A 24450-nucleotide genomic window follows, 5' to 3' on the forward strand; every position below is an offset into this window, starting at 1 on the left:
GCATGATTTTGTTTTTCTCTACAAGTCAACTGGTTTTCCCTTGGGGAGACCCATCCATCTGCACTTCATACCTTTAAGGAGGGTTTCCATACAATTCCCACTCAAAAATGTATTCACTCCTGCTCAAGCCTGGGCCATATTTACAAGAATTTCCTGGGTTGGAATCTACCAAAATCAAACTTCTTTGTTGGCATTTGCCAACAATTGTAGATGGACCACCACAGGAACATCCACAGCCGCTCTTACTCTCTGAAATGGGCATTTTCTTAACACTGTAACAATTTCTATGTGATAATTTGTGAGGGGGAAAATCAGATCATTCTGATTCTTTGAATACAGACTGAAAGCTTTTCCCTCATGGGAGATGTTTTTTGCTCACCGGAGAGGAGATTAGGTGTGCAACAATCACGCACTTTTAACTTAAATGGGCATCATTTACACAGTTGGAGGTTATCCTGAAAATATGGCATGGACTTCGACTTCGGGGACTAATGTCGGACCCAGAACGAGGCCAAGAAAATGAATCAATTTGATTTATGGCCTGACAAACTACAAAGAACGCCCAAGCAGCATATAGGTAAGCTCTTAGCTAAGAACCTAAAACAGAGGTGTCTAACCTATGGCTTGACCCATGCCAGGTTTTCAGGATCGCCGCAAAGGGTACATTTACGCAAAATTAATGTAAATTGAGATCATTAACATAATAGTAGTCCTGACAGTCTAGCATGGATCCAGCTCCCTTGAACTTACTCTTCCAAGTAGCTTCTATGTACAGTTCCAATAATGTACCCCAAGTAGAAGATGCTAGCAAGTAAAAACAAATAATACATTTCCAGGGGCGGTGCCACTCTGTTGTGATTCCTTCTGAACACTTTTGCTCCCAGGTAAAAATGGTTTGGATTTAGTTTCAAGTCACATTAAGGTAGAAAAAGTCTGTTTTTGGAATAAACTGCAGCACTAAAATACTGTAGCTGAGTTCTTCAATACTTTTCCACTCCCTTTTCCAATCATGCTTCAATATCAAGAAAATATTTAATTTTAAAATGTTAAGTTAAAATAAAAAAGAAGAACAGCTCAACTTACGAAGAAAGTATTCTGCCGTATCTGCTTCATAATCCGCATCCTCCGGGAAGTGATCAATCTGTTTACAGAGGCCTTTAAAATTTCCTATAAATGTAATATAAAACAGAAAATGTGCATTAACATTAAAAATAATAATACAAATATTAATATTATTAACCATACATAAATAATACTACGACTACTAATAATAATCAAAGGGTGATAATATTGCATTGATCGTGCAACTTGCGAAGCACTGTCACAGGCGTTACTGCTCGCCTCAAGGATTCTCATTTTCTCGATCTTGGAAGGAAGGATAGCTGAGTTAGCCCACAGGTAATTTAACTTTTAACAGAGTACACAATACTTAGATCGAAGCTTACCAGACAGTGCAGATGTCTGGTTTGCTAACGACATTTTAGGGACATTCAGAAAGCTGACTGGAGAATGCATTCCGTCCATCGCTTGCTTATAACTCACATTTACTTGCTTTCTATTTGCTGGCTTTATTTATTTTAGGCTGTCCAGTTTGAGTTCATCCCATCCTTTGCCCAAACCCTATTTACTATATACTTCCACAAGCACTGAATTTCTGTAAATATGCCTTTAATTATTGTTCTTATCTTTTCACATTTGCTGTGCATTCAAAGACAGAAGTCCAACGTCAAGTTTTGCCTTCCAGGGAGCTCAGTGTTTACTTTTCTTTCTCTGACTTCAAAGTGAGAGGAGTTATGTGGCAATCATGCTGGCTATTTGGAGAGTGCTGTACAGTGTAAAAAATAATTCTAACACAAAACAAAGTTGAAATATCTGTTAATAAACTGTGTGCCTATTTCAGAACATGGAAATCACAAATGAAGCACATTTTTTGGTAATTCTGAAGGGTAGTGTTAACAAATATTTTAATATGATCAAAACAAATCTATAACCTAGGTTATGACATTTCCACACGTTTGTGTGCTGTATACTTTTATCAGTAAAACTATGTCTGTTCAAATGCAATGGTCATTTTAATTGAAGATGTGTTGTGTCACGGCAGTGCGCTACCACACCATGCATACTCCACTTTACCCTACTCCATTCTACTCTGCATCACTGCACTCTACATCATTTCACACTACCCCACTCTACACTGCATCACTGTACTCTACTCTGCACCACTGCACTCTACACTATTTCACTCGGTGCCTCTCTACATCACTCTGTGCCACTGCATTCTACCCCACACTACTTTGAGCCACTGCACACTTCGCCTCTGCACTTTACACCAATCGACTCTACTCTGCACCACTGCACTCTACGGCACAGCACTCTTCAATTCTCTACTCTAATTCATTGTATTTTATGCCACTTCACTTTTCTCTGTAACAATCTACTCTATGCCACTGCACTCTACGCCACGGTGCCATTCCACTCTACGCTACTTACTCTGTCACTGCAATATACCCTGTGAAACTCCACTATCCGCCGCTTCACTATACGCCACTGCACTGTACTCTACAACATGCTACTCTACGCCATTCTACACTACACCATTGCCCTCTGCATCACTTTACTCTGCACCACTGCACTCTACCCTAATGCATGCTGCACCACTCTACACCACTGCACTCCATGACACTCTGCTCTGTAACACTGTCCTCTCTGTCACTGCACTCTATGCAACTGCACTCTAGGCCACTACACTTCAGGCCACTGCACTCTAGGCCACTTCCTCCACTCTACTCCACTCTACGCTACTCTAATATGCCATGCCCCACTGCACTCCACCACTGTATTCTGCACCACTATACTCTATGCCAATGCACTCTACAACAATGCACTCTACTCTGCAAAACTGCACTCTCTGCCACTCTACTGCGTTTCATGCTATGTATGGCCCCCCAAATCATCTGCCCCTGCATTCAACTGCTGCGCAGGAACAGAGAAGTAATGATGGAGCCACACATAACATGGCCTCTCTTCTGTGTCCAAAATGTAAAAAAAGAAAACACTTGCCTCCTGCCCCCCTCCCCTATCACTGTCTGTGCCCCCTCCTCCAAAGGCGGTGCTCCATTTCCAGCGCTGCTCTGATGGGGTCTGTGAGAGCCCAACCAGGGCAGCCTGGAACTCCTTTATGACATAGCAACAGTGGGTAACAGCTTTTGTTAACAACTGTTGCTGCATCATAGCAGTTATTTACTTGATTTGAATTCAATATTGAGGCAAGTGACTGTGCCAGAGCTAAACAAACCAAATAAAAATAAGCACTGGCAAACCAATAGGTCTGGCTTTGGCTGTTGACCTTTTGTCTTTTCCTGTGCTTATTTTGTGTGTGAACCGTTTTTGGATGAGCAGCACAGTTGCAGTGTTGTGGTAGCTGCCAGTCCTTCATCTAAAAGGCAAAAAATATATTTTTTTTAGTGTATAAGCGCACACGGTACCAGTAGTCCTTGGCATGGGAGTGTACTGCTTATTACGCGGATATTACGCAGATATGCATATTGAGCAAAAGTACAATGCCGCCACTCAAGTCGGGTAAGCCGGAGTCTGAAGTGGGCTGACCTTGTGACCCCTGCTGACACTGCGGGAATTGGAAGAAAAATGTGATTGACTCTACAGCAGACCAATGGGTGAAGAAGGCTGTCTGAAACCCCTTACAAGTAAACATGTATAATTTATATATATTTAATTAAACACTACAGGTCTTTGCCAACACCGGACCTAAAAATATATTCATACAGAGATTTTAGGTCAGCTTCTTTATTGATTGGTTGGTTTGGATTTCATTCACATTGGAGTCCGCCCATCAGAGTACACAGCATGGACAATGAGTCAGCCTACTTTGGCCATTGACTCCTTTACACTGTGATTGACAGCATTTCCCCTTATCACTCGGCCTAAAAAGGAGTGCACTACTTTGCCAGGTCTAGTGGGCCAATACCTACTCTGCCAATGCTTTTTTTTTCCTTTCATTCTTTAAAATTGTGAATTGTGAATCTTTTTTTGTCATTCTTGTATGTTTAAACTAGATCTTCAGGTTACAGTCATTTAAGGCCATTCCCTTTTCGCCATTGAGAAGCACATTTTCCTGTCATGGTTTTAAAACAGTGCATCGTAGAACAAGACTCACGCCTGCACCTTTCCCCCCCCCCCCCTCGCTTTGCTTCAGGCAAGGAGAAGGCAAAACGTCTTTAATTCTCCTGGAAGAGTAGGCATGACTAGTCCCATATCTGTGGCTAGCAAAATGATCCTCTCTCCTGTCTGTAGAGTCTGAAGGTCCAAATCCAATATGGCGTCACCTCTTTTCCTGTGATATCATTTCCTGCCTGGATCATATATGAGGAGGCGTGGGCTAGAGAGGGATGTGTTGCCGTGCATTTGCGCTCCTGATTTTTGTTGCGTTCATCTCCAACTCAGTTGCCTATTTGCCCCTGGTTTTTGGCTGTCTTTTTCTGAAGCAGAATTCCTTCTGCGTATTTTCTCCTGGAAGACCTTATGCTATTCTTCTCCTAACCCCTGATTTTAAGGTGGCTTAAGTGCCTTGCTTATTAACTTCTACATCAATTTCCAACTGAAATCAACAATTACCAATATTGCTAAAGAGGCTTTTTCGGTCCTTTGTGTTTCTTCCTCCCACCAAGGACCCTCTTTAGGGCACATCTGGCACCTTTCATGTGTACATTAATATGCAGTGTGGCACCGTGGCTACTGGGAGCAGCTGCCCTTTCCTCGCGCAGTCAAAAAGCAAACCAGAGAGACTTTCATTGCATTTTGACCTTGACACCGAGTAGGGTATCTAAACCTTATTCAAGTACCCGTATTGTTCTATTAAAATGTATCCAATGTTGGGGATCAAACCACAGTCGCAGAGGAGAGGGCTTCTTCCTGCCCTTCTGGCACATCAAACAGGCTAGCACAGTAGGTTAATATGTTTGCCATATAGCTATTTTAGTGACCTAGAGATCACACTTTCCAGTTCCAGCAACAGACTTGTGGGCTCTGCATGCAACCCATAGGTCATAGGTTTCAGTTACAGTGAGACAGAATATGGGCCAAAGGCACCAGCTGCGTGCAAACCTGCAAATCAAATTCTATTCTCAGTACGGTAGCTCAGTGGGCTAAAGCACATGCTGGAGAGATCTGTGCTCGACCTGTAAGACACAGGACACAGTATAACAACTTTGATGGTTAATTTATATTCTGCAGATATCTATACGTCACCCGTAGGCTACAAATTCCAGGAAAAAGATCTGGTTTTATGCACCTATTGCCGAGATCTGTGTGTTACCGTATTTTTTTGTTTATTTTTGAGTTTTATATAGCGCTAGCTAGACCCAAACGTATCAGAGCACTTTACAAGTTATGAGAATAAGTTTAGTCAAAGTACGTATTCGTATGAGTCAAAACAGTAGGAAAAAAATGTAATGCCCCAAGCTACATTTCCAGTAAGGTAGCTCAAAAAGTTACTGTTCCTGAAACAATGTGGATGTAATATGCTGGTGATATATTTCAATCACAATCAGATAGCTTACCAGGTTAATGCACCCATTTGCAATATTAGTACCTTATGGGCAGTTCACTAGGACCAAATGTGAGTGAGGGCTGGGGTGAAAGCGCTTATTGCAGAGACCTGTGTGTAATCTGTAGTCAACATGTCCCAATCACATTAAGATATTGCAGTTGGCAACGCACGGAGAGTCATATTTATAATGAGTGACGGAGTGCGGTGTTAGCCTTCCTGGCTTAACGCTGCACTCTGCCACCTCAGAAACGCAGGGCTGCACCATAGTTACAACAATATGGTGCAGCTCTGCGTTTCCCCCTGCGGTGGCGCTAAACTTAGCAGCATAGCGCCAATGCAGGCACCATTGCACCATAGTCTGCGTTGAGGGGAAGATTGTTTATGTGCAGGAGGGTCTCCCTTCCTACACATAAACAATCTTTAAATGACGTTTTGTAACTTGTATGTGTGCTGCTTAATGCAGCACACAGAAGTTGCAAAACTTCATTTTTGGGGATTGTTTATGTGCAGGAAGGGTCACCTTTCTGCCCATAAACAATCAATGGCAATTTGCTGTTTCTATGTGTGCTGCACAACACAACACACATTGAAACAGCAAAAACGAGGAGAAATAAAGCATTTCTCCTCGTTTAACCTGTTTAAAACCAGGTAATCCATGGTCTTAATTTTGGCACGGCCTCCTATCTACGTAACCCTTATAAATAGGGACAGCGTCAAAATCAATGGGTGTTGCGGTGCAACGCCCACCGCAACGCCCATTGCCCTCCCCTTTCATGCTAAGTATGGCGTGAAAGGGTGCCTTATTTACAAGGCAGCGTTAAGCCACATTAAGTGGCATTGTGGTGGCGATAGGGGCTTGTAAATATGCCCCTGAGTGTCACCTGCAAGTCACAGGTTTCATTGCCAGCCAAGTAACTCCGATGCCATTATGCCCCTATGCCAGAGAGCTGTGTGTAGCCCGGAGGCCATTGGTTTCAATCCCAATAAAGTGGCTCAGAAATGCCCAAGCAGCAGAGATCTGTGTCAACCATAGGTCGCTAATTCCAACCAGTGCCGGATTAAGCCCTGTGGAGGCCCCTAGGCAGTTGAAATTTCAGGGCCCCCCTCGCAAATTATCTCCGAATACATTTAAAATTTTACCAACCAACAATCACTGCTGTGCATTACACGTACGTAGTTTGCACCAGATTTTTTTACAAACTGCCAGCTGCCAGAAGATGAGCTTTTAAGAGACAAACTGTTCTGTGAATCTGACTCTGGTTTATATACTTTAAGTTGTTCATGGGTACATTACATTAACACAGTATTTTCTCTATAGTTTCCTTAATGTAAAGTTTGTAGTTTATTGGAGTTGATTAATTGTGTTCTATGTTTTGGAAACAATTTAATAAAGCTTGATTGTAATTTTCTTTCAAGATCAAATCAATATTATTTTGCCCTGTTGTCGCGCGTGGGGCCCCTAAAAGAAGTACCCCCACCCCCACTCCCACTGCGGCCGGTCCGACTCAATTCCCAGTCCGGCCCTGCCTCGACAGCTCTATCTAGGGTGATAATATATGGCCCACAGACCAGGTTAACAGAAACCCTTGTTTACCTACTGCTCAAAAAACTTATGCTAAAATTATAAAGATTAACAGCATAAACACGCCATAAGAATGGCAGCAGCAACTGCCTGGCAGATGCATTTTTTTGTGTGAAGAAAGTGGGAAAATGCAGGGTAAAGTAACATTAAATATGTGTTTCCTTCTGAATTCCCTCCACTTAAAGCCGAGCACTTAATTGTGTAGAAGCTACCCCTTCATCGCATGGCAACTTGAAAATTCCCTGCTGCTAAGAAAAACCCTTCAACGGTATGGCGCATTAAAGAAAAGGCCAAGTGAAAATTACACACCAGCGAGCACCTCGACCACTGCAGCCGCCCTTGGTTCAGGGGATTTCATCTCAGAAATAAAGAACGCGCTCTGGTGGTGTGCGAACAAAGCTATCGCAAGCAATGTCCACCATCAAATTATTTTTGGGAAAAAACTGAACAAAAACCGCAAGCAGAGCATTAAACAGAAACAACAGCAACAAAAAGCACCAGTCAAAACCTTCAAATCATTATAAACAGAAACAGGAGGCTACAGGAAACAGCATAAAAGGCCAGATGTACGAATCATTTTACTGGTCCGACCAGTAAAATGCATTTTGCCATGTACAGAAGGTAAAATGCGACTCAGTAACTTGTTACCGAATAGTTTTTTGCTTTTGCGATTCGGTATCCGGAAGGGGCGTGTTTTGGGCGTCCCTTCCTAATACCGAATAGCACTGGTATGTATGAATGTTTTGCGAACGGGAATGTGGTTGCCAAATATTCATAGTTACCACCAACCTCAAGTTGGTGGTAACTCATTCGCAAACGGGAAGAGGGTCCCCAAGGTATGGACCACTGTCTATGCTTAAAAAATTAAAAGTTTAATTTAAATTTTTAAAATGCATGCCGTTTTCCTTTAAGGAAAACCGTCCACATTACAAAAAAAATATTGCTTTATTTAAAAAACAATCACAAACAGGATGGTCTGCTGACCCTGGCAGGCCACCATCCCTGTGATTGTAGCCATTCACAATGGGTCGCAAATTGCAACTTGCCTCATGAATATTGAAGAAGCAGATCCATTTGCCACCCACTGCGAATTGCTAACAGTGTCAAACACACTGTTGTCATATCAGTTTGCCATTTCCTAATAGCAAATCGATAAAATTGGCTATTAGGAAATCTCAAACATGCGATTTCGTACATCTGGACCAAAATAATTACAGACAGCAGCAATACGAGACTATGGGCAACAGCATCAAATAATGAAGCCCTGCAGTAGCAAGAGAAAACAGGTGAGGTAACAACATGAAATAATTAGCAACAGAAACAACATGAAACAACAAGCAGCAACATTCAGTAATTAGAACGACAAGAGTACAGGCAGCAACAACGGGCAGTTATACACAAAATAAGATAACTATGGGCCACAGCATCAAATACTTACAAAGTACAACAAGAGGCCACAGCCAACAGTCTCTGAATATTTATAGACTTCTGGAAAGTTAATGAAACAGCATCAAATAATTATGGACAACAGAAACAGAGTTCCATAAACAACAACATGAAATCATTATAAACAGAAGCAAACTACAGGCAAGTGCATCAAAGACATAAACAACAATGTAAAAACTTAGCATTTGCATAAAATAATTAAAGACAACAGAAACACAAGACTACAGACCGCATCAGGAAACAATTACATAAACAATAGATGCAAGATACAAGCAACACAAAATATTCATTGACAACACCAACTGCGTACTAAAGGCAACAGTATCAAAATAAGCAGTATAGGCACATGGGACTAAGAGAAACAGCATCAGGTAATTACATATCAAATTAACCGGTGTGTACAAACAACATAAAATAAGGATAGGCCAACCTCAAGATGAAAACACCGTAACAAAAGCGAACATTTATAGAAAACCTACACAGAGCAATACAGGCAACGGGGATACAATTAATGAAACAACAGTCCGAAAATAAAATCTACAACATTAAATCAACAATGAAAACAGTGAGTAAAGACTAATGACAACCGCATCAAAAATATGCATTATAACACTAGGCTAAGTGAAACAAAATGTACACACGATCTTCTGGAGAGTGCAAACAACATCATTGCATTATTACAGATAACAGCATCAGACTATTGAGGCAGCCATGTCAAATAACCACAGAAAGATGACAAAAGACTATAGGCAACAGCATCAAATACCCATTAAAAAAATCCCAAAATACAACTACCAGCTTAAAAAGCAAGAAGTAATCAAACTCAACGTCATCAACAAATAATAATAGAAAACTTCAACTGAAAATCCATCCGGTCAACAGCACCAAATGTTTGATAACAAGATACTACTACAAAAAGCATAATTTACCTATAGATACAACACCTTCCTGATGTTCGTATCTCACTCAAAAGCATAACACTTATATAGAAAAGCAAAAGTAAACTAATATAACAGCAGAAACGATTTTAAAACAACCAAACGAAAGACAACAGTATAAAATTGTTACAGGTAACAGGACACTATAGGTAACTGCAAGAAAAATAAATGCACAGTGCATTCCTGAGATTACAATCAACACCGTGAAAAAAGTTCTACATAAAAACAAGAGATAACAGTTAATCACGTTATATCATTGTGTAACTGAACAACAGGAGACTACAAAAGATAACTTAAAATAAATATAAGGACCGCAGACCTGAGGGAATAGAAACGTACAATATGGGAACTCCTAACGATGGGAAAGTTATCCACATTAATGAATACTGTTATAGGGGACAAAATTGTTTACTTTATCGCACATGATTATCAATGTGCGGGGAGGGAAGGTGACAGGGACAATGGTTCTGGTTTTACCTATAATTATATTTTTGGTTAACGTTATCAATTCTTGTATCGGGGTAGTAACTGATAATCAACCTCAGTGACCAATGGATGCTGGTGAGGAAGGATGGACCTCTTTTGAAGACATAATACAAAATATTTTATCCATAAATAAATATCAAGATGACAGTCAACCACACCAGATACTAATTGTATATAATTCTGGATAACAGCAAAAGAAGACTACAGACAACCAAATCAAACTAATGTGGAGAATAGTAACAGGAACAACACCAAATCTTTATAAAGAACAACAATACACAATACCAGCGTCAAACAGCTGTAAACAGCAAAATACAACTAAATGTGGGAGAATCAAATATATAAGCAACATGCAAATCAATTTCAGCTACTAATGTACATTTTCTATGATATGCTGCTGAAAATTGAGTTTTTTTAAAAATCCTCCAATAAGCAAGTGGACTGATTTCAGAGCCATGTAATTTATAGCAGTAAAGATAACCATGCTAGCCACTAGGATTTCTGCATTTCATTTACAGTGTCACTGGCAGAGCATAAAAGGTGGCGACAAGGGATATTACGACAGTCAACGGGTGTGATAAGGCCACAACTCAGAACAGACACCTCAGTGGAAACTGGTTTACTTAGGAACGGAGTGAGTTTAAAACATCTCTTTTGCAGTCTACTGAATAGTAAGGACACATTTTAAAAAAGCACGTCTTTTCTAAGGTTCTTCCAGAGTATAATGCAACTGAACACTGTAAGTTAGTGAATTGGCTCTCTGTGATGATCACGATGCAAGAACCCTTGCTGTTCCCACTCCCGGTTCAAGGAAGGCAAACACAGGTGCAAAGATAAAGGTACTGACAGCCGTCTACTGTTGACAAGCGTCTCCCATTTCTGACCATGATGACCATATACTGCCTAAGACCCTCAGATTAGTGCCACTACGAGAAGTTGGTCCATGAAACAATTAAAGGCATATTCCTATGTACACCTACAACGCTGTCCCTTTAGAGGTACCTGATAACCAGGCACACATTGCCTCACTCACCACCAGAGGATCTCAAAACCACCTTCCCTAAGAAAGGGTTGGGTGAAACCTAAGGAGGACATAAATAAGACCATCTCCAAAAGTGATAATAGAAATTGAAGTGGCAGATACCAGCAATCAGAGTAGTTTAAGGCGGCGGACCTTTATTAATGTTTATTTGAAAAGTTTTATATAGCGCTGGCTAAACCCGGAGGTATCAGAGCGCTTTACATGGGGAGGTACTATTGCATTAAAACATAGTTACATAGTTACAACAGTTTCAGGTACGTGGTTGCTGGAGATACAAGAGTTACAAAGGGATGGCTCAAGTATGGGGAGGGAAAGGCCGGCAGGGGAGAGAGATTCGGTGAAGAGAGGGACGGAATAGAAGAGGAAGATAAGGAGTGAGGGAGGACAGAGGAGAGGGCGGGGGTAGGAAAACACAAGGGGGCAACGAGAAGAAACAGTGTCTGACGATCGGATGGGTAGGTAATGGCCAAGGGGGGAGCCAGAGCCAACTCCTCAATAGCTGCGTAGGGCAACTCCACCGGTCATCAGCTCAAGGTTGCTCGGTCGCCGAAGTACATCAGAGGGTTAAAGTATCAGCCTGGAGGAGATTATCAAAAGGTTTCAAGGAGAGCACATTTAACGGTGGGAGGTGCTGGGTTCCCAGTGATAATGGGAACATTACCAGACCTCCACTATGTGAAGAATCCCTTAACACTGTAGACTCTCAGAAGGGTGTCTGAGACTCCAGGGCATGAATGCTAGGATCCCTCCCCAACAAGGGGAGGGGGAGTGCTTTGGCAAGGGGCACAAACATGGAGGCCATTTAGGGACAGTTGGGCGGTAGGGGAGGACTAATACAGCAGACAGGGGGAAATGAGAGTAGGTATGCTAGTACAGACACCTACTGCCCTAGAGCAGCTAACGATGAAGGTAGAAGGGAAAAACCATGAAAATAAAATAAGTAGTCTGTCGAACTGAACGTAGCTTAATCAAAGTCAATAACCCTCATGGTCTAAAATGGGAGGGATAGCAGAAAGAAGTGAGTTAAGGGTGAAAGAGCGTAGGCAGAATAAGGAGATCGGAGAAACATTGGAAACAAATGATAGCAGAGGGGAAGGGAAGATGTGGCCCAGGGGAAAGTTTGGTCGCCGTTTTAATGGCAGGCCGGTACTGGCAGTCTTCACAGGGATGGTCAAACTAAGGATAGATGCAGTGTTGCACAGTACGAACCATGGTGTTAAAGCATGCGAATAAACGGGGGTGTAGAACATGACATAAAAAGAGTGGGGGGGAACAGCGGTATCGGCAATATTCTTGGACAATACGTGGATCAGTGGAGAGGAGTGAAGATCAAAGGTAGTCCATGTTAGAGTCTCTGGAACGTTCTGAGTCGATCTCAGTATCAGAAAGTGCCTGTGTGGGCCTGGGCGTGCGACGTGTATTGAATGATAGTTTGGGCTGTTGTTTGTCAAGTTTGCCCATGTTGTTTGATGCATCTATATTTTGCACCCTGGGGAGAATGAGTGCAGGAGTTATCTTTGTATATTGGGCTAATTAAGGGTCCCGATGAGTGTTGCCCTGGTGCCACTCTTCAGATCCAACCAGTCTGTTTCACTGGGGTTGCAGTAGTATAAGGGGGGTTGTCATTAGCCGTGCGTAGCAATGAGGAAATTGCCGGGGGCTGGCTCAGTCTGTGAGATCTGGTGATTAGGTATTTTGTTTTCGGGCTCATATGGGTACTTTACTTCTCCTCAGTGGTGCAGTGCCCTGATGTTTGCCCATGTTTTGTGCAGGTATTATTCGTCTATTCAGGCAGCCTCCTGGGATCGTGGGTGTGCAGTTCGTGCATTGGAGCAGATGGGCAGTTACGGTGGGGACTCAGTAGGATGCCACCAGGTTTTAGCGCTATTTCAAATAGGTGCCACAGCAGCGCGGGTGTTCAGTGCGTGCGGTTGTGCGTCTTCCCGTGTATATTTACAATATTGTGCCCCACACTCAATTTATATGGTGTCCATAGCGTGTCGCGGGGTATGGAAGTTATTGTCAATTTGCGGCGGCATACTCACGGCACTGCAGGGGTTCAACGGCTCTCAGTGTGGCTGTGATTGGCAGCGTCTCAATAAAGTTTTATAAATGTAAAATCTAATTAATTATGTAATGTAATTATCTATTTAATAATTCATATTTATGGAGCATGCCCGAGGGCATTGGCACGCTTTACAATAAAAACAGCAGCTAGAGTATAGGTATCAATACAATAAACAGGGAGTAAAACAAATGTTAAATACTACAAGACAAAAAGTACAATATATCAGGAAAGGGAGATTAAGACAAGGAACATACGTGATTGCTTGTAAACATTGCCTGATATATAGAAAGCAACCACTAAAGTGAATTTAGCAGTCCAAATGAGAAGAGAATAATCTGGGAATGTACAGGAAGCGAAAGTGAGTTAGAGAGCATCAACTCAGAAGAGGTAGGGAAGGTCTTCGGATGGTGACTCAAGGGATGGGTATGAAGAGGTAGAGCATTTGGAAGATCAGCGTGGTCAGTGATCATATTAAAGCGGATTAGGTGGGGACAGAGTAGAAGTGTTTCTGGGGAAGAAGGAGCTTCAAGCCCTGAAACAAAGTTATGCTGGAGTGATTTCCCTCTGGAGACTCAGAAGACATTAGGCTACTTGTGCCTGCCCTGCCCCAAGATCTGTCCACTGCAATAAAGGATCATTCACACTATTGATAAAGGCTGAAAAATCCATATGCAATTTCGTCCACTAACGGCTTTGGTGTCTGAAATCTCCCATCCGTTCAAGAGGTGTTGATGAAGACGCATCTTCTTGGTTTGAAGGATGATCCACGTGAACCGAAAAAACAGGCCCAACAAGGCATATGTGACTTGATTCCACGCACTACACCATGATGGCATAACTGTTGGCCTCTTTACCCGCCTCAAAAACACTCACCTCACCAAGGTCAGGCACAAGTTCCACTGCTAGCTTTTCCCACTAGAGAGGTGTCTCATTTGGGAATTAAAGGATACCCTCCAGTACAGGCTTCTTATTCCCCCCAACTTTCTATTCTGAACTTACCCCGCTATCCATTATAGTTGATGATTTGTGGAAACGGGCACAGCAATGTGTGATTTGACAGTTTGGGAACTGGCACGGAGCAATACGTTCTTTACTGGAGCAATATGGAGGCTGCCTTTGTGGCTACACATAATTTACTAAATCATTATGAAATCAATACTTTTCTGGAGCAAATTAAGTTGGTCTTCAGATTAGTGCACTAGGATCAACTTCCACTTCACAGACATCAGAGGCTTGGTCTCGTGAATTCCAAATGAGTGGTATCTATCACTAACTACAACTTTTTTTTTATACTAAACCTTACTTTATTTATTTATTTATATAAAGTTTTATATAGCGCGAACAAGATCCCAAGGGATATCAGAGCGCTTAACAATCACACTAGAACTGGAAGGCTAATAAAGTAACAATCACAACTAAAATACACAAAGGAATCATAAAGTGCACGAAACTTCACATGGAAGATATGTTAAGCACAGTAGAGTGTAACGACAAGGAAGAATGAACAATGTCAATGGGCCAGGGGGTAGCCCAATTACTGAAGGAGTTGATTCAACAGGAATCTTTTGACTTCCAGCTTGAACAACGTTGTTCTGGTGATTCTGCGTATTTCTGGAGGAAGAGAGTTCCATATCTTAGGAGCCGCACCAGAGAAGGCTCTGTTAGAGGTTCTTTTTTTGTTAAGGATAGGTGGTTTCAAGAGTAAGGTAGTAGCGCTTCTGGAGGCTCTTACACCACAAGATAGTTCAAGTTTTTGCGCCAGATACCTGGGCATCTTGAAGTGGATAGCTTTGTGCGTCATCGTGGGAATTTTTAGCTGGATTCGTGCTTCATAGGGGAGCCAATTTAGAGTTTTTAGGACTGGCGATATGCGCTCATTGCGTTTGGTGCCTGTAACCAATCTCGCAGCAGCATTCAGTGAGGCCCTTAGCGGAGCCAGAGTGTATTTGGGCAAGCCACAGAGGGTAGCACTGCCGTAATCTAGCCTCGGTAGGACAAGCGCTTGAACCACCTGCTTGAAATCCTTAAGAGGAAGGAAAGTTTTGATGTTTCCGAGTGTCCTTATCAAGTGGTTTTCTCCTTTACATGTGTTGCTGATATGATTTTTCATATTCAGGTTCTTGTCCAAGGTGACTCCTAGAGATTTGGCAGAGTTTACGATGAGCGGAGTGCAGTTGAATGCAGTGAGGTGACTCATCCAGAGGTCAAGGTTGGGGGTGTTATTCAGAGGGGAGACGAGCAAGAATTCAGTTTTTGAGGTGTTGAGCAGGAGATGGTTCTCAGTTAGCCAATTTTGAGTAAACGTTAGGATGGAGTTAAGTGATATTAGGTTTTCCGGTGATGAGATTTTCAAGTAGAGTTGTGTGTCGTCGGCATACATTTGGAAACGAATATCCATGGAGTTCAGTGCATTAGCTAATGGTTCCAAGAAAAGGTTGAAGAGGATAGGAGATAAAGCAGATCCTTGGGGGACCCCCATGAGAACAGGCGAGGGCTTGGAGAGAGAGTGATTTGCCTTGACTCTTTGCGATCTGTGATGGAGGAAGGACGAGAACCACTGTAACACCTGATCACCAAAACCCATCCTGTTTTGCAGGATGGCTAAGAGGTTGTCATGGTTGACCGTGTCAAAAGCAGAGGAGAGGTCAAGGAGGATCAGGAGGCAGGATTCGTTTTGATCGAGAATCTTTAGAATGTCATCCATCACAAGAATGAGGGCCGATTCAGTGCTATGCCCCTTCCGAAAGCCAGATTGATGTTGGTCCAAGAGCTGGTAGTTCTCAATGTGAGCACAGAGTTGGAGTTGAACGCATTTTTCAAGGAGTTTCGCAAGGGTGGGTATGTTGGAGATAGGTCGGAAATTATTGAGGTCTGACCTATCCGCGTAAAGTTTTTTTAGTATAGGGGATACTTGGGCGGCTTTTAAGCAATCAGGGATTGTGCCTTGTGACAGAGACGCGTTTACAATCCTTGTCCAAGTGGGGATGAGTGCATTCTTGATTTCCTTGAAAATGGATGGGGGTAACGGGTCACTGAAGTGATTGGAAGGGTTGATATTCAGGAGAATCTTTTTGATGTCTTGTTCACTGAGCGGGGTAAAGGTGTCCCAGGCCGCGTTGTTCTTAGGGATCAGGGGGGTAGAGTTGAGCTTTTAAAAGAGGACAGGTGAAGAGGCTCCCCTGGAGGAGAGGAGTCCAGTATTCTTAGCAGCGAGGTCAGATGATATGAGTTTAGATTTCTCCATGAAGAAAGAGGCGAGATCATCACATGAGGGTGGACTACTTCCAGGTTCCGATAGGTTAGGACCTACAATTGATTGCTGTTTGACCAATTCGAAAAGTTTCTTAGGGCGGTTTGTCGCTTGATCTAATTGGTGTCTGAAATAGTTAAGACTTGGCGTTCCTGATTTGTTTGTAGTAAACGCTCCTAGCGTCTCTTAGGAGTTTAAGTTGGTGCGTGGAGGGATTCGATCTCCAGGAGCGTTCAGCTGCCCTAAGATTGCGACGTTCCGTGTTTAGGTTTTCATTAAACCATGGTTTGGATATTTTAGTTGAGGCATTTTTGTGTTTGAGTGGGGCAATGTCATTCATGATGATGGAGATGGTCACATTATAGGAGTCAGTGAGTAACTGCACCTCCGTCAGGTCCGCATCAGCGGAGAGGGTCGATGTACAGAGGGCTGCTAGCTCAACAGGATTTACTAGTCTGAGGTCCCTTTTCCATATCTTTGATTTTGTTGGTTGGGCCCTCCACAACTGTACCTCCTTGTTGATAAAAAAAAGGATGTAGTGGTGGTCAGACCAGTCACATGGGGTAATAGAATCCAATGAGACGGTTTGCCCATTCGAAATAATGAGGTCAAGAATTTTTCCTTTATTATGGGTTGGTTGGTCACAGTGCTGGGTCAGATCCTGATCACTTAGAAAGGCTTTAAGGCTTGAAACTGCAGGGTCTATGGAGTTTGCCCAGTGCAGATTAAAGTCACCGAGGAAGATTTGGGGTATGGCTGAGTCTACATTGCTAGAAATGATTTCAAATAATTCCTCAATGAAGGGGAGATTGTCTCCAGGGGGGTAGTAGAAAATGTGGAGTTTGCAGACTGGTAGGTTCTTACTTGAGATGTTGAGACAGAGATATTCACAGGAGGAGGGCGCAGAGGACTCAACGGGAGAGATCGAAAGTGAGTTTCTATGAATACAGGCTAAGCCCCCGCCCAGTTTCCCAGCTCTATCTAACCTAATAATATCATGAGTGGGAGGTACTAGGATGTCGAGAATCGGAGTGGAAGCGGGATTTAACCAAGTTTCAGTGAGGATGATAATGTCTAAGTCCAAGTGTTGTATGAGATCGAAGATATCAGTGGCGTCTAATTATGGATTTTAATTTTAAGATAATTTGGAAGCACCATCCGCGACCTGTAATTCAGGACATCTGGATCCATCATCCGCCCAAAATATGGCATTCTGGCCCTTTGATCAAACGACTTATGATAGACTAACGTTTTCGATATTTGCAACCAGAGTCTTAACAATCATAAAACCGTATAGGTGTTTTTTTGGAAAAGGCGGTCTAAAAACATTTACATTTTAACAACAACGAGCAAAGCTTATGCTTTTTACTGTCTTTTCCTTACCATACATAAACATATCTTGAAAATGTAGATCCTCTGTGTGTTCATCTATTGTCATAAGTACAAATGTGAAGTGTGCTAAATTGCTCCAGAAAACCACTCCTGGACTGCCCGATCTCAAAATGCTTCAGTATAGAATGTGATCTTCACAGTGATCCAGCGAAGGATGTATTTCTCCATTCTAGGTCCCAGGCTGTCCAAACACACATTGCATTGCCCATTTCCACAAATTGCCAGTAAGGAAATATTGTCCCTAAAAGGCCATCTTACCAATAACACAACCAGAGGCATTATTGGCAGTAATGACTGCTTAATAGCGCAGGCCATCTCCCTAGGATTTTTATCCCGGAGTTTCCCTACAACACTCGCTGCTGGCACTGCAGTGCTGGATTCATCGCTGAGTGTGTATCCTTCATGTCGTAAGTCATGGCAGACGGGCACCAGGGAACATAAAAGAGCCTACAGTAGACAATGGCCCTGGCTCAAGAAAGGGCAGGGCCCAGAATAATGCTGCTGTAGTGCCACCCCGAGGCCCACTTGCACCTGCGCCTACTGTACCCCACATACCTGTGTGTGGTCACTCGCCCACTTCCGAGAGCTGCACGCTGGGTGATACAAGGCACTGAGATACATTTAATTTTCCTACTCTGAGGTAAGTTAAGGTGCCACTCAGTAGCAGTGAAGAACTTTTCCTTTGCTGTTTCAGGCAATGCCAGGCGCTATGCTATCAGTTACAGGTGGCTGCAGAAAGCAAGCATTGGAAAAGCCAATAGGTCTGGTATTGGCAAGCTAGTGCAATGGTTATTTTTGTTTATTGCAAGGATCTGTCACAAAATAAAAGAAGGAATGAAAGGATAACGTGCCATCTAAACATGGAGGCTATAGCTTGCTACATGTTTTACAACTTTAAAAGTGAATTAAACATCACATAATTTTAATGGGACAGTGTGGATGTTTTGTAGCAGACAGGTATACATACACAACAGGTTTAGAGACTCTTTATAGTTTTATTGCATATCACAGAAAAATATGATTCTTATTAGCTCAAAGAAAAGATCTTACTGGCTTAGAAGTACTAAAACCTGAACAGATAGTTTGAACACACAAGGGTGACTAAAAAAAGGGAAAAAATGGAAGTCAAAAGCATTGACAATGTAATGTAATATCCCACCAGCCCTGGCACTTAAAAGTGCACTCGTTCTCAAGCGGATGTTCACAAGTGAGCAGGAAAAATGCTGTCCAGGTGCCAGACAGGTCAATGGCTGAAGCGGATTGACCTCTTGCCCCATGTTGCAACTGGGTGAAGCAAAACGTGAATGACAGTTGAGCAGATAAACGGATGGACAGTTGAGCAGATCAACAGATGAAGAGGGCTGACCCAAAATATACATGTATGTATTTTTTGTGTCTTTTGTAGGTCTCGCCTAGCGACACAGCGCGAAGCGCTGTCGCTAGCGAGATCTATTGTTGTCGACTTTCGTTTGGAAGGGGGACAGGAGATGTGCACTTTCCTCCGGACAGGCGAAGTGCACGCTCACGGTGTCTGTTTGCGCTTCGGGACAGACAGCCGATGTGCACGCGTAAGGCTTGCTCTGATACCACAACGCGTGGCGATGTGCACGTTCACGGCGTCTCTTCGGGCGCAAGCTGAGATCGCCTGCGGACAGCAGACGTGCACGCTCACGGCGTCTCTCTTTTCCTCTGTCAATCTCAGCTCACGGCAATCACCACAACAACACGGGTGTGGCAGCAGTGCAGCGGAGCCCCGTCATGGAGCACATCAGGACCACCATGCTACCGAAGGAGCAACCACCGGCATCAGGTGAAGGGGGCTGTCCAAGCTTACAGCTTCAGGGTAGGGGATATATTCAAATGTCATCCATATTTCTGCTGCACAACTCCCATCATCTGGTTATGATAAACGTGACTCGCCAACCGCGCACACATTCCGTGAACGTCTGGGCTGTGTGTAACTCACAATGCAGGTCCTCAACAAGCTCTGCAAGCCATGTGTGCGCCCCTGGGACTATGCGTGCCATATCATGGTCCCACTGTTAACCTGCCAGTAGGCCCCACTCACGCGCCCACGTCACCCCCAGGCCATACCTCGCTCCAAAGTCAATCAGCCCAAGATCACAGGATGTCGAGCAATGCCAATATCAAACCCATTCCCAGCTCCAAAATAGACAGCCCCCAGCCAAGGACCCCCTTGCTTTCCCCCCTCCTCCTCACCCACCACTCCAACTGTGCGCCACTCCCCTCCCTCGCAAATAACCCCCACCTCTACAGCATACCACCAAAATGCCCACCATACTCCTCCACGCTCCTGCGGGCCCATCTAAAATGTCCCACGTGGAGTCACCAAAGTCACCGCACAACTGTCCACCACTTCCGGAGGAACACCCCATCCACTCAATGGCACCATGACCCGCGCTGCGCCCCCCAACGGTGCGCTCCCACCCCCACCGGCCCCTCTCTATGTTCATGCTCACCACCAGTTACAATATTCTGTGCACCTTGGTTCTATTCAAAACTGCAGTGCTGCCTCTGTGTTTATGTAATGTTCCAGTTTTTAAACTCTTGTAGCCCTAAGCAATGTGCACAGACCAGAAGTTGTAACAATTACACTCTCCAGCGTAAAAAAAAGAATATGTATGGGGGCACACAGTGGAGTGCAAAGATGAGGGTTTGCAGGGGTGGACGCAGAGGACACACATGGTGCTGTGTGCCAGGGCAGCACACGGTGATGCACACCTAACAAAAGCCTTGGGTGATGTAGCTCATTTGAGCGCTGTGTGTTGTGTATCGGTAGAGCACTCAGCGTTGGGCATCAGGGGAATAATGAGGCCAACCTAGCTTCCTTTTCGTTATCTGAAGCAGGCATGCTGCAGGACTTGGAAAGGAAGGTCTGACTTAGCTCATGAAGGCAATTGATAATTGCTTCTACTGCAATAAAGCACACTACTGAGCATTCTTCCTTAGTAAGTAAGTACAAATTGTGCAGTTAATTAAAACCATTACAAACAATCTTCAGTTTACACAATTTCATGCTAAAACAAGCATTTGCAATGCAATAGGTCTCGCATTTACACGAGTTTGAGCTATTGACATTGCAAATAATAATGCCTTTTTTTATTTTTGTTTTAAAAACATAAATAAAAGGCATTGTTATTTAGAATGCCAATAGCTGAAACTCTCGTAACCGCGAGACCTATTGCATTGCAAATGCTTGTTATTACATGAGGCTAAGGAGACGAGGACAGACCTACAAATAAACTCAGACACACTCAACAAGTGACTCAATGCTATAACATTGAATAAATAAAAGTAACAATAGCAGGTGACTGACTACATGATGTCATCAAAATTGTATCTTTATTATGAACTACAAGCAATAACATAAAGTGATCAAAGACAATGACACCACTATGGGCTATCAAGTGGGGGAAATGCATCACACTGTAGACAAATGGAAGAGGAAACGAACGCCACCAGCACCAAATAATCCCAATCAATAGTGACTGTGTCCAATAACTACAAACCACAGTTACATGACGGCACTCATTTATCAACTAATTCTAGGCAAAAGCATAAAATAATTTGAGAACGCAAAAGCCAAACCACAATAACTTCAACTAATTTCAGACATTAACAGAAACTGTAAGCAACAACATCATTTGATTGAGGACTACAATGAAATGGAAAGCAGAAGCAACAGCACCAAATAACCATAGGTAACAGAAGACTATAAAAACATTTTCAGCCAATTGTAGACAGAAGCATCAAATAATTATAGACAAGTACAACAAGAAACCAGTGAGGCAAATAATTGAAGACAACAACATTATATAATTCTAATTACAGCAACAGGACACCACAAGCAACAACATTAACCAATTATATATAGATGCAACATCAGACTACGGAAATGGCATCAAATAATTACAGACAAACAGCATCAGATATTTATAGGCTAAAGGAGACCACCAAACAAGACTCAGGCATTTATAAGGCAGCAGTACCCTATGCCTGCAGGCAACAGCAGCAACAGAAACAGTGCCAGTGGTAGAAAAAAGTAGACATTAAATAAGTACACATAACATTAGACTATACGAAATTGTATCAAAAAATTACAAACAACAGTAAGAGTAGACTACGGGCAACTGTAGAAATAATTGGCGACAACTACAAAAGCATACACCAGAAAAAGGAAACCAATCTAGACGAGCCAAACAGAAGACTTTAGACAGCAGCATCAGATCATTATAAGGGATAGGAAGTAACTGGCAATGGCAGCAAATAATTAGAGCACCAACAGGATACTGTAGGCACCACCAAGAATTCACAGCTGCAGAAAAGGAGACTACAGGCAACTACATCAATCAGATAATTATTGACAGATGCAACCGGAGACTAGAGGCAAGAGCAGCAAATACTTAACAGTAGCAGAAGACCTAAGGCAGTAAACACACATAATTAAGATAATGTCACTAGGCGATGAAAGGTAGCATTATTAAATATTAATTGCAAATAGAAAACCAAGAGTACATAAAATAGCATTAACTAGTTACAGACAACTATAACAGGAAAACAAACAATATAACGAAAAAGCATACACAGCAGCATCAGAGTACAATTGCTACAATAAGAAACTACAAAATCTATGAACAGGAAAGAAACTACAGGCTCCAGCATCAAATAATCCTAAAAAACAGTAATGGAAAAATACAAACAACCACATAATTATCTAAACCACAGCAACAGAGGACTGCATAAACAGCATCAAATAATCAAATAATTATAACCAACAGGAAAAATACTACAGAGAATAGGAAAATCCAAGAACCAGCACCAAATACTTTAAAGTAACAGTGGCACAATTCAACAGCACCAGATTACTATCAACAACATCAAAAAGATACGAAAAGCAACATTTTGAAGTAATCTGTGAAAACAGGAGCAGCATGCAACCATCTGAATTAAAAATTAAGCACAGAAACAGGTGATAACAGTCAAAAGCTTCAAACCGTAAACACAAGCAAATTGTACAACAGACCACCCTATCAAGTATTTATCCACAACAGTAACATTTAACAGCAACAGAAATCAAGAAGCAACAACATTAGGCAAGGGCGACAGAATCAAACAATGAAAAATGTGAGTAAAAGGAGACAAAAGCGAACAATATTTTAAACCGTACATGATGGCAAAAGGAGATCACTGGCAACCTAATTAAGTAGAGTTTGGTATCATAAGAATTCAGGCAACAATATCAAATAATCATCGACAACAATGGCTGCAGCAAAATAAATATGATCAAAATCACAACCCACTGGTCTGAAATATTCAGGTAACAAAGGCACATGATTTACCCTACTGACACCACAATACTACTCAGACTATTCTCTATGATAATGGCCGACAGCACCATATAAATTCAAAATAACAACAGCAAAATGAACTGCACCAACCAATCGTGAACTTCTATTTCAGCAAGCAATAGGGAAACACATTAAGTTTTTGCATCAAAAAAGCAGCAAATAACAGCAATGAAAGAATTCAAGTTCCAGAATAAGTAACACAACAAATAAGTGTAGACAACAAGGAACTACGTGCCGGAGTGTGGAATAGTTACGGACAAGAGACCTGAAATGACAGTGCCATATAATTATAGATCTGATGAGAAGACTGTTTACAGCAGCATTTAATAATTGTAGACAACTGCTAAAGAAAAGGACAGGCAGCAAAATCAAATAAATATTCAGACAGTAGCAACCGGATATCGCACAGGAAAGCATGAAAGCACAAAAAACAAAAATGCACCAGTGACCGCAGCCAACAGCATCAAATGAATCTAGATAAGCACTTTACGCAGTGATGTAGCCAGGACTACTTCCTGTGCGTTACCCAGAATTCTTGTTGGACCTACAACTATGAAAGGTGTTAGCTATGGGACTGACCCTTCTCCTGCTCCCATGGGGGTTAATTGGGAATGGTACACTTGAGCACTTTTAGCTGCTCCATAACCCACAAAAGTTGATGTGCCACCAGATCATGGCTACAGACAGCAGAGGCCTTCCCCTGTTACCATATACTGACAGGATGTCAGTTTCTGCATTGCCCTCAATAAAGAACATATTTGCCATTGTCAACGTTATGGAAGGATGCCAGCTTTAAAAAACGTCCCTGGGAAGTATTCATTAGCATGGTGCTAGTGTTTATTATAGGTCACTGTAGCACATGTTACAAACCATAACATACTAGTTTGCTCATAACTGTAGCCAGTCACAAAATGCCAGTTCGCACACTACCCCAGACATTAAAAGGCGGCAGCTTCCACGTTGCCAAAGCACATGTTGTCTTGATGTTCGTTTCAAATGACTCCTGATGATTATTTTTTTAATCTACTATTTTATCTACTATTTTAAAGGTTTTATAGTCTTTTTTTGTATTGTACATGAATTGTATTGTAGTCGAATTGCCTAATATGTGTAGTATGTCTTTTATGATGCAAATCGAATAAAGACCTTTTTGACTGACTGACTGACTGACTCCTGGAAGGCACAGACTGCCAGAATGCAAGTGTCCACATTCGACCAGTAAAGTACGCTTTGCCAGGCAAGTTTGAAGATTGCCCGGAAATAACAAATATTACAATGATGCTCAATGTTCGTATGGCAGTGATTAAGCAC

At 42.4% G+C, this 24450-nt stretch overlaps 1 protein-coding gene across 1 annotated transcript in view; it reads right to left on the reverse strand.

The window, feature by feature from the left end:
• Positions 1–24450, reverse strand: part of CACNG2 (calcium voltage-gated channel auxiliary subunit gamma 2) — a 323387-nt gene that overhangs the window by 108183 nt on the left and 190754 nt on the right. Inside the window, exon 2 of the mRNA XM_085601327.1 lies at positions 1084–1167. Within this exon, the coding sequence (XP_085457453.1) occupies positions 1084–1167 (84 nt within the window). The remainder of the gene's footprint in view (positions 1–1083; positions 1168–24450) is intronic.

The sequence above is a fragment of the Triturus cristatus genome, chromosome 4_2 (genome assembly GCF_964204655.1).
Source record: "Triturus cristatus chromosome 4_2, aTriCri1.1, whole genome shotgun sequence".
Lineage (NCBI taxonomy): Eukaryota > Metazoa > Chordata > Amphibia > Caudata > Salamandridae > Triturus > Triturus cristatus.